Source organism: Coregonus clupeaformis, chromosome 10 (assembly GCF_020615455.1).
Source record: "Coregonus clupeaformis isolate EN_2021a chromosome 10, ASM2061545v1, whole genome shotgun sequence".
NCBI lineage: Eukaryota > Metazoa > Chordata > Actinopteri > Salmoniformes > Salmonidae > Coregonus > Coregonus clupeaformis.
In genome coordinates, this window is record NC_059201.1 from 32,389,398 (window position 1) to 32,401,620 (window position 12,223).

Genomic DNA, 12,223 nt, shown 5'->3' on the forward strand with positions numbered 1-12,223 from the left:
CTACTCTTCTATGCAAATTAAAGACACAGATCACATTTCAAACTAGACCTAACAAACAAATAGTAACAGTGTGCAAAACACAACAGAAAACTCCTCACTCTCCCTTCTTCTGAAATGCCTCTAATGCATTATCTTATCAATGCAATTCAAAGTTCAAATCACCATGCGGATGCATCTTGGAGCAGCGAGCGTGGGCCGCAATAATAATGAGGGCAACAGATTCTGGTGGACCTGAGTCAAGCACCATCAATTTACACCTTCAACCCGACATTTCAGCTAAAGCCTTCTGCCATTGACGTCAGTCCCAGTCATTGTCAGAGTTGTCTGACTTCTTTTACACCCCCTGATCTCTCCAATCCCCTCTGTGCATCTGAGGCATCTTCACTACAACAAGCAGCATCTGACACTGTTATGCTTGTTAGCAGAGTAAGAAGGGAAAATTGATCAATAGAATTAGCCTATTATACAGTATTAAACCTATTACACTAACACAGGGATCTCCAACCCTGTTCCCGGAGAGCTACACTACAACCCTAATCTAGCGCATCTGATTCTAATAATTAGCTGGTGATAAGATGAATCAGGTTAGTTACAACTGGAGTTGGATTGAAAACCTACAAGAGGGTAGCTCTCCAGGAACAGGGTTGGAGAGCCCTGCACTAACATATGTGACCCGTTTCAAGGAGCTAGGCATATGTCACACGTCTTTACATCACATGAGAGGCATTTGTCAAAATGTGTTTTTTGGTAGAAATGCCTTCTGGAACATGTGAACTTTCATATGCCTTAATAACAAACTTGTATGCCATCTGTAAATACGAATAAAATTGTTAAATTACGAACCTAGTTAGTTTAGCCTTGGAAAAAGACTTCCCGCTAGCCATGATTGGCTGACATAATGGATGGGCTGGACATGCCGAGAGATGAGTTCGGATTGGTCTGCCATGTAGCAGGCTTCTGTCTATAACATCAGTGCAGATAATCCTTGCTACTGCAACTTTTTTGAAATATATAACGTTAGCCATGGAGAACTGCAAAAGTGTTGCTACTGCTCTCAATAACATTGCTGCCCTAAATTTATCAGGCGCTATCGACAAAGATCAGAGGGAAAAAGTTGTGACTTGACACAACGGGCCAAACAAGCTGTAGCTACAAACAAAATGGAAACGACACTTAGTTAAAGGGATTCCAGTCTGCCATTAAGCGTTCATCCATGTATACGGGTAAGAGTCTAGCTACATTTTCAGAAAGTTTCTAATTTGGTCAGAAAGTCGTTTTATTGCAAGTTAAAACATATTGTTAGCTAGCTAGCAAACATTACATGTATGATCTGTGTAGTAATATTATTAGTATCTCAGAAAGCTATTTGCATTGCTAGTTATAGCCTAATGTTAACTAGCTAGCTAACATTGAACCTAGTTGGTTACCTTTAGCTACCTGCAGATTCATACTACAGCTTTTCATGTTAGCTAGCTAGCTAACATTAGGCTATAACTAGCAATGCAAATAGCTTTCTGAGATACTAATAATATTACTACACAGATCATACATGTAATGTTTGCTAGCTAGCTAACAATATGGTGGCTAGCTATGGCAATCCGTTTGTATTGCTAGTAGTATGGGCTGAGATTACGGTTCATTGTTTAGCTAGCTAGCTACATGTCTAAACAAAAGACACCACTTCGCCAGATGACTACATGATCCATCAAGTTAGCCAGGTGTGTCTGGGGGTGATTACGGCAATCTATTGTATTTCATGAACACGTGTACATATCTAGACAATAGTGACTCATCCACTTCGCTAGATGTGGCTGGGTGGTGGTTATAGCATTTCTTTCACATGACCCATCAATTTAGACAAGTGTCTCTGGGTAAGCATCATCTAATAATTATAAAATATTTTTATCTGGACACTTTCATCTGGACATTTTTGATATAGTGTGTGTTTACCAGAGACGGTAATGTGAAGAACAACATGACCTGCACCAAAGTCAGATTAGGATATAGGCCAAGGACTAGATAAAATGCATTTTTACCTGGAGTTTTTCCTTATTGTAGGCTACTACTTTCACCACTTTTAGTCTTGAAATCTTTGGTTGTTTACTACACTACCTTACTCACTCTGTTTAGCACATGGCCTCGCATCCTTAAAGAGATGGGTGGGGCTTAAGAGGGTTTGGACGATGCTGAATAGGTGTAGACAATGAAGAGCTCTCCAGTAGGTGTACCAAAACATTCAAGGGCCATTTTCTCAAAATTGGGGTTACAACTTGATCAATTTTCAAAGCAGAATTACTTTCCCATTGTTCCTCAACTGCAGTGTATGATGTACCATTTTGTAGCTCTGAGTCTCTACTTTTATCCAATGCAAAAAACACAATTTCAAATGTTGCAACATAACACCAAATCGAGGTGGTCGTCACATATGGAAATGTTTTCCCTATCATGTAAAATCAGGGATAAAGAGTTCATGTGATGAGTTGTGACATCATAGGAGGATAACTAATAGGGATGTGACCGATTCTTCCAATTCTCAGATTCTAAGCTTATAATTTAGTTCTTGGTAAAAGTGTTTTGATCCATTGATAGCCCAGAGCATGAATGCAGACATTCATCAACTACTTGATGCTGAAGAGCTAACAGCTAAGGTGTGAGTTCTCGATCCTCATCTTCTTGCAGCAGAAGACCATGTCTGAGCTCTGTAGTGAGTCGTGCTGCAAACACCTAATTTAGCTCCCAGTCCAGAGCAGGAGGCCCCACATGATTAAACTTGTTGCATGGGTCCAGTTGTGATTGACTGGGTCAGTTGACGGGTCAGTGGGGTCTAACACACCATGTTACCTTAAACCCTCCTGTGGGCTACCACGTCTTGCTGGCAAGCTCCATTTGGCTCAGTAGGGCCTAAGGCTAAGAGGGGGTCAGTTAATCCCAAATTAGGTGACTCCTCACAAGACCTCGCATGCCTCAAACTGAGAGACAGAGGTTAGGAACTGGGCCAACTTGTGCCTGTTCAGAAACTGTTACAGACCAACACTAGCACAACCGTTATCACCGTTGAAGAAGGGGCTTTCCTTTGACAGTTATATTTCTCCATTAAATCACCTAAAAGCAACGGATAGCCTACTGACATTTAAGAAGCACACTTGAACAAAACTCATCAAGCAACAACAGTATATTTTACATCATTCTAAAAACTCAGACATTTTTTTCCTTCAGTCTAGACAATTTGTGTGTTTGAGATGCCTCCATGCCATTGGAGGAGTAGGTAATTAGGTCTTCAGCGGTATACAGGTCTGTTTGGCACAGAAGACACAGCATACATGGTGGGAGGAAGGGGTTTCCCACACTGTTCAGCAGGCGAGATGCACCAGGTTGAAGCAGGGTGAAACAGGATAAACAGAGTTTGTGTGTGTGTGTGTGTGTGTGTGTTTCTGTGAGGGGGGAATGACTAAGACATCCCAGCAAACCGGGAACATTGCCACAACATTAGCTAAGATTCCCATTAAATTCTAGTTAGGGTTTTATCTAACATTAGGATGATAACATCCCAAAAACATTCAAAGAATGTTTTAAATGAAATATCCTTGGAATGTTCTCATAACATTCACTAAAATGTTGTGCACAACATCTGTAACAACCACCACAGAACATTTCACCAAAGTTCTAATTTGGTTTCCAGGTAACAGAGTTGTGGACTTGAGTCAGATGACTTGGAATAGAGTCTGACTCGAGTCACAAATTTGATGACTTGAGACTCGAATTGATATAAAAACAAAAAACTTGAGACTTCACTTGGACTTGGAGCCTCCAGTCTCGGGACTCGACTTTGACTTGAGACTGATGACTTGAAATTATTTGGCCATGTTTTGTAATGTTTTGTTACTCATTTTGTGGCACAGTCTAGGTGGATTAAAGCCAATTTATGCATGATCTGAAAATGTAGTCGGAGGCTTCGTATGGAGGGTGTGATGCAATTGTGGCGCCTGTGGAGGCATGCAGAGGCCAAATCAAGCTCCGTACCGCATGGCCGTGCGCCTCTCAAATTTTGGAACAATGCGGAGGGCTCCATACGGCTCCACATTCAATGCATTCTGGCTGTCAGATAAACGTCTGTCAGACCAAAGATGTTATAACAAAATGAGGTGAAGGAATGGCTCACTCATCTTTCGAGCAAACTTCCGGAAGTGAATAAAGGGAATTGAATGACAGTAGACGACACACCCCCTTCAACATGCATACTGCAAACAGACCAAACTCATCTTGTCTCCTCTTCTTATCTTTGGTTGACGCGAAAAAACAAACATGGTGGCGTGCACGAACTACCCATCGTTGGATTACTTTAGATTTTTAGAAAGTGTTTTACTCAATTATTTAGATCAATGTTGAGCTCACCCATGATGTGATGAATTCTAAATAGTAATTGCTATTAGCTAATTCATATTAGGGTTTATGTCAGCCGACAGCTAGCTAAATATGACCGCTTGTGTTACGTCAATCTTTCCTCAGTTAGCGCTAGGACTAATGTAGCCTACATTTTCCGGTTTGGATGATTGTGTTATGCTGTTGCTACTTCTGTGAATGTCTGAACATTGCATCCAAAAATAAACTGGTCACATTCAGGACATAGCGTTGTAAGGACTGTGTTTGTGCAAAATGTTTGTGAAAAAACAGTGTGGCCAGCTCAAACGCTGACTGTTGTGTCAATCGAAACTGGACGTTCTAAATAAGCGTTCTAATCACACCGTTTTCAGCGTACGCTGCAGGGACCACTGTAGAATGATCACACCCGTGTGTTGGTACATGTCAAAGGGTTAAAGGTTCATAGAATGTTTCATTAGGTTGTGGGAACAGTCTGCTGAGAACATTGCGGCTACTTAAAAACACGTTACCAAAACACAAAAACTGTCCAGTCATGTATAAGAATATTCCCAGAGCACATTTAGACTGTTCTTTAAAAGGTTCCCAGAATGTTTATTTAGGTTGTGGGAACAATGTGGGGATATGACAAGAGATAGGTTTCCAAAACACTAAAACTGTCCAGTTGTGCTGAGGTTCAGATAATGTTTGTATCAGGGTTTAAAAAAAACATGTTGACAAAACAGCCTTTGAGTTCTTTAAAAAGGTTCCCAGAACATTTAATTAGGCTGTGGGAAAAGTGTGGATACATTACAAGAGATAGGTTCCCAAAACACAAAATATGCTCAGTTGCGATGACATTCATACATTGTTTAAGTTAGGTGGCACAGGACATTCCCTTAATGTTGCAAGAATATTCTTGTGATATTCATGAATGTTGCACAGAACATTCCCACAATGTTGCAAAATGTTCAACAATTTCCAAATAAGTCAGTTTTTATGACGTTCATAGCACATTTGTTTTAGGTTTAACATAATATTCTATTGATTTTCACACAATGTACATTTGACCTCATCTTGGAGGTCCTCAGAACATTTAGAAAATATTATATTTAAGTTTCACCTAACATTACCACAACATTCTCAGCATGCACATGTAGTTCAATAAAGCAGATTGGAATACATCCCCATTATGTTTCTCTCCAGATTTAATGGTAATTCACGTTTGAGGACTGTATAGTAGGCCAACTACAAGGTGATATAGACACACGTCATTTTAATTTCATTCATAGGAAACTTGAACAGCATTTAGATAATAAAAACACAACCGTATCTTTTACACTTTATATGTTAAAAATCTGCACATGTGGAGTTTGAACCTGCAATGTTTGGTTCCCAAGCCAGGTCTTTTATCCTCTGTGCCACCAGGGAAGCTCTTTTATATCTTCTTTTTTTTCAGTATATAGCCATGGCAGTATGGTCAATCAGGAATTCCATGCTTTCTTTTTAGCCTTGTTAGGCATAACTAACCCAGGGATACACCGGTAACTGGGTTATTCATCATCACTTCACCCATCCTCTTTATATGCTGCATACTTCTGGGCCCATATTTACAAGGTATCCAAGACTATGAGTGTTGATCTTTTGTTTTTCAGATCATGAAAAATAAGACAGGGGAGGACCATGTCAAGCATCCCAAAGTAGGAATTATATTGGGTGCGTTTAAAAAAAAGTTGAACAGTCCATTTTTACATAATGTTTTATTTTTTACAGTTAGTCTAAATTCTGCATTTCTGACTGGATTTATAAATCTGGATGAAATAAAGACATCCTCTCTTTTAGTAGATTATATCTGAGCCTCAATTAAAAAGAAAAAACATGGTTAAAGAATATGAGATTGAACCTGCAATCTTCAGAGCTGCAACCAAATCATTAACCCTCTCCACCACATACAGTGGGGAAAAAAAGTATTTAGTCAGCCACCAATTGTGCAAGTTCTCCCACTTAAAAAGATGAGAGAGGCCTGTAATTTTCATCATAGGTACACGTCAACTATGACAGACAAATTGAGGAAAAAAAATCCAGAAAATCACATTGTAGGATTTTTTATGAATTTATTTGCAAATTATGGTGGAAAATAAGTATTTGGTCACCTACAAACAAGCAAGATTTCTGGCTCTCACAGACCTGTAACTTCTTCTTTAAGAGGCTCCTCTGTCCTCCACTCGTTACCTGTATTAATGGCACCTGTTTGAACTTGTTATCAGTATAAAAGACACCTGTCCACAACCTCAAACAGTCACACTCCAAACTCCACTATGGCCAGGACCAAAGAGCTGTCAAAGGACACCAGAAACAAAATTGTAGACCTGCACCAGGCTGGGAAGACTGAATCTGCAATAGGTAAGCAGCTTGGTTTGAAGAAATCAACTGTGGGAGCAATTATTAGGAAATGGAAGACATACAAGACCACTGATAATCTCCCTCGATCTGGCAAGATCTCACCCCGTGGGGTCAAAATGATCACAAGAACGGTGAGCAAAAATCCCAGAACCACACGGGGGGACCTAGTGAATGACCTGCAGAGAGCTGGGACCAAAGTAACAAAGCCTACCATCAGTAACACACTACGCCACCAGGGACTCAAATCCTGCAGTGCCAGATGTGTCCCCCTGCTTAAGCCAGTACATGTCCAGGCCCGTCTGAAGTTTGCTAGAGTGCATTTGGATGATCCAGAAGAGGATTGGGAGAATGTCATATGGTCAGATGAAACCAAAATAGAACTTTTTGGTAAAAACTCAACTCGTCGTGTTTGGAGGACAAAGAATGCTGAGTTGCATCCAAAGAACACCATACCTACTGTGAAGCATGGGGGTGGAAACATCATCCTTTGGGGCTGTTTTTCTGCAAAGGGACCAGGACGACTGATCCATGTAAAGGAAAGAATGAATGGGGCCATGTATCATGAGATTTTGAGTGAAAACCTCCTTCCATCAGCAAGGGCATTGAAGATGAAACGTGGCTGGGTCTTTCAGCATGACAATGATCCCAAACACACCGCCCGGGCAATGAAGGAGTGACTTCGTAAGAAGCATTTCAAGGTCCTGGAGTGGCCTAGCCAGTCTCCAGATCTCAACCCCATAGAAAATCTTTGGAGGGAGTTGAAAGTCTGTGTTGCCCAGCGACAGCCCCAAAACATCACTGCTCTAGAGGAGATCTGCATGGAGGAATGGGCCAAAATACCAGCAACAGTGTGTGAAAACCTTGTGAAGACTTACAGAAAACGTTTGACCTGTGTCATTGCCAACAAAGGGTATATAACAAAGTATTGAGAAACTTTTGTTATTGACCAAATACTTATTTTCCACCATAATTTGCAAATAAATTCATTAAAAATCCTACAATGTGATTTTCTTAATTTTTTTTTCTCATTTTGTCTGTCATAGTTGACGTGTACCTATGATGAAAATTACAGGCCTTTCTCATCTTTTTAAGTGGGAGAACTTGCACAATTGGTGGCTGACTAAATACTTTCTTTCCCCACTGTAGCTGTGGCCTTATGTTTTTTTTTTTCAGTCTAATATGGTCAATCAGGATACAAAACATAAAATACAGTGTTACAAGTATACAGCATATGAAGAGGATGGGAACATTTTAATAACTCTGAAATTGTCTTTTGATTGACCATATTAGACTGACCCCCCTCTCTCTCCCCATTTCAAAGCTAACCCCTGGTGGCGCAGCTAGAATATTATGTTAAACCTAAAACAAATATGCTATGAATATCATAACAAATGACTAATTTGGTTATTGTGGAACATTGTGCAACATTGTGGGAATGTTCCATGCAACCTATGTAAATATCACAAGAATATCCTTGCAATATCCCAGACAACTCCCATAACTTAATTAAAATGTTCTGGAAACCTTTAAAGACCAGGTGTTCTGTCAACATTATAGCGATGTCCTGAATAACCCAATTTAAGATTTTGTATGAATGTCATCACAACTGAGCATATTTTGTGTTTTGGGAATCTCTCTCTTGTAATGTACCCACATTGTTCCCACAACCTAATTAAATGTTCTGGGAACATTCTACCAACATCAAAGCAATGTTTTGTGCACCCTGATACAAACATTATCTGAATGTCAGCACAACTGGACAGTTTTAGTGTTTTAGGAACCTATCTCTTGTCATGTACCCACAATGTTCCCACAACCTTAAGAAACATTCTGGGAATCTTTGAAGAACAGAATAAATGTGTTCTGGGAACATTCTTGTAACATTAGGTGAATGTTTTTTGCACCCTAAAATAAACATTTTTGAATTATCCACACAACTCTAAAGTTTTAGTGTTTTGGAACATATTTTGTGATGTCCCACAATGTTCCCACCAGGTTGTTCCCACATCCTAATGAAACAATCTGTGAACCTTTAAAGAACAGGTGAAATGTGTTCTAGGAACCTTTCTTGCAACATCAGGCGAATGTTTTATACAAACATTCTATAATCATCAGCACGACTGGACAGCTTTTGTGTTATGAGAACATTTACCACAACCTAACGAATGTTCTAGGAACTTTCACAGAACCAATTTTGGTTTGCTGGGATGGCTGCTTTTGGGGGTTAACACATTTCATGCCAACGGAACATTGTCTGGATCTTAATTCTCCATGCCAACAGAACATTGTCTGAATCTTAATTGTCTATTCACAAAGCTTACAGGTGTGATTATTCTTTGGAGGGATTCAAGGTCATGAAGGCATGGATTACATAACACAATGCCGCTGCTTTGGGCCAGCTGCCAAATTAATGGTAGAAAAACCCGGCCAGCCATAGTAGTCAACTCTCTCTGACCCAGGACCCACATAACCCCATGTTGAGTTAATTTAGATTAGTAGATGGTGGACTGGGCCATCTGCAGCAAAGCAGTGGAGGAGGACCTTTAAAAAGTCTACAATGTATTGGCGCTAATGTGGTTTTCTGTTTTCTTAGATTTATTCTCACCATGTAACAGAGATATTTTACTGCATGCCAAAATCTCTCTATCTAGTATAGGAACTGACCTACATTCTGAGGAGACACATTTGATCAAAGCTCAGATATGTGAGCCCTTCTGATGAAGTCATGCAGAACTGCCAACTCCCTGTCAGAGATCTATTTAGGACCACATCCCTGCCTATCTTGATGTGTATTATCAAGAATCTCCTTCATAATAAGCTGTTTTGGCTTGTACGCATAGTAGTCTAGTCATACCCTGATCATCTCAGCGACGTAGCTCTCTGGTCCCGTGTACTCTGTGGAGTCCTTCACCTTCACCAGCACTATGAAAAACAAGTAGTGCCACATGTTGTGCTCCACCTTGATGTGCTCTTCAAATGTCACCGTCTTGTTGTCAAACTTGTCCCTTTCCAGGCCTGCACACGAGGGGACATACAAAAACAAATAGTCAAAAACACATGCTGGAAAACAAATGCATGGCAGTTACTTCATCTGTAAACAAACAAATGCATGTGTGGCAATAATGAGCCATTCATTATCAGTCTGGTGATTGTCATGACCTTAGTTGGGATGACTGACTGCACAGCTATAGCATAGGGAAGTTCAGTCATTGGACAGGAGAATATAATACACTTCAGAGGGAGAATAGAATAGGCCAAGTGTCTTAATGCTCAACAGGTTCTCAATGTCTTACACAAATTTGTATTTTACATGCCCCTTTATCCTACTTTATCCAACGGGGCCGGTCATACGTAAAATGCATATAAATGTAAAGAAATGGATAGGCTACTGTAACTAAGGCTACAGTAACTAAGGCTACAGTAAAATTCTTTTTTAATCTTCAACATAGGAATGCTACCAAAAAGAACTTAATGAAACTGGTTACAATTGACGGAGTCACCCATAATTCACCAAATGATATTTTGAAGGAAGAAACAAAGTACTTTAAGCATATGTTTTCTTTTCAGTCGCCTCCATCTCCTCTAACTGAAGCTAATTGTAGAGATTTTTTTTCTATTGATAATGTCAAATTAACAGCCACACAGAAAGACTCATGTGAAGGTGAAATTACAGAGGAGGAACTTCTGGATGCAATTAAAGACTTTAAGTCCGGGGAAAACTCCAGGGTTGGATGGCATACCAGTCGAGGTATACCAAACCTTTTTGATATACTAAGAGGACCGTTATTAGCATGTTTTAACCACTCCTATGTAAATGGTAGATTATCTGACACTCAAGAAGAAGGTCTGATCTCATTATTACTGAAACAGGATACAAGTGGAAAATATAAAGATCCAGTCCATTTACAAAATTGGAGGCCCCTTACACTTCAGTGTTGTGATGCAAAAATCCTAGCAAAATGTATAGTGCATAGAATTAAAAAGGTATTGTCAGATATTATTCATTCTAATCAGACAGGTTTTTTACATGGAAGATACATTGGAGATAATATAAGGCAAGTATTGGAAACAATAGAACACTATGGAAAATATGGGAAACCAGGCCTGCTATTCATAGCAGACTTCGAAAAGGCATTTGATAAAGTTCGACTGGGGTTTATATATAAATGCCTGGAGCATTTCAATTTTGGAGAATCTCTTATAAAATGGGTCAAAATCATGAATAGTAACCCTAGGTGTAAAATAGTAAATAATGGCTATTTCTCAGAAAGTTTTAAACTGTCAAGAGGAGTGAAACAAGGTTGTCCACTATCGGCATATCTATTTATTGTGGCCATCGAGATGTTAGCTATTAAAATCAGATCCAATAATAATATCAGAGGATTAGAAATACAGGGCTTAAAAACAAAGGTGTCATTGTACGCAGATGACTCATGTTTTCTTTTAGATCCACAACTAGAATCCCTCCACAGCCTCATTGAGGATCTAGATACATTTTCTAACCTCTCTGGATTAAAACCAAATTATGACAAATGTACTATATTACGTATTGGATCACAAAAAAATACAATTTTTACATTACCATGTAGTTTACCAATAAAATGGTCTGATGGTGATGTGGATATACTCGGAATACATATCCCAAAGGAAATAAATGATCTCACTTCAATACATTTTAATAGAAAGTTAGCAAAAATAGATAAGATCTTACTACCATGGAAAGGAAAATACCTGTCAATTTGTGGAAAAATCACCCTGATTAACTCTTTAGTATTATCCCAGTTTACCTATTTGCTTATGGTCTTGCCTATGCCTAGCAAACAGTTTTTTAAATTATATGAGAAAAAAATATTCAATTTTATTTGGAACGGCAAGCCAGACAAAATGAAAAGAGCATATTTATATAATGAATATGAATTCGGAGGACAGAAATGATTAAATATTAAAGCATTAGCCCTATCACTAAAATCTTCAGTCATCCAAAAGTTATACTTAAATCCGAACTGGTTCTCAAGTATTAGTAAGATTGTCTCACCCAATGTTCAAGAAAGGCCTTTTTCCCTTTATTCAGATTACAACCTCTCACTTTCAGTTATTTGAAAAGGAAATAATCTCCCAAATGTCACTATTTCTAAAACAAGCCATAGAAAGTTGGTTGCAATTTCAATTTAATCCTCCAGAAACGATAGAACAAATAATGCAACAAATATTGTGGTTAAATTCAAATATACTAATTGACAAAAAACCTTTATTTTTTGACAGAATGTTTAAAAAAGGTATAATCTTCGTAAATGATTTCATCGGTAGGACTGGTGGAGTTATGTCGCACATGCAGCTAACAAAAACATATGGAAATGTCTGCTCTACCCAAAATTACAACCAAATAATTGCAGCCTTACCGCAAAAGTGGAAGAGGAAAGTGGAAGGGGGAGAAAGTAAGGAACTTGTCTGTCGGCCTTGCATT

General features: G+C 39.0%; 1 protein-coding gene across 8 annotated transcripts in view; it reads right to left on the reverse strand.

Moving 5' to 3' along the window:
* Window positions 1-12,223, reverse strand: part of LOC121575032 (inositol 1,4,5-trisphosphate receptor type 1) — a 145,767-nt gene that overhangs the window by 12,879 nt on the left and 120,665 nt on the right. For all 8 annotated transcript variants that reach the window (XM_041887810.1, XM_041887809.1, XM_041887807.1 and 5 more), the window contains one exon: window positions 9,614-9,774. In XM_041887810.1, the coding sequence (XP_041743744.1) occupies window positions 9,614-9,774 (161 nt within the window). The remainder of the gene's footprint in view (window positions 1-9,613; window positions 9,775-12,223) is intronic.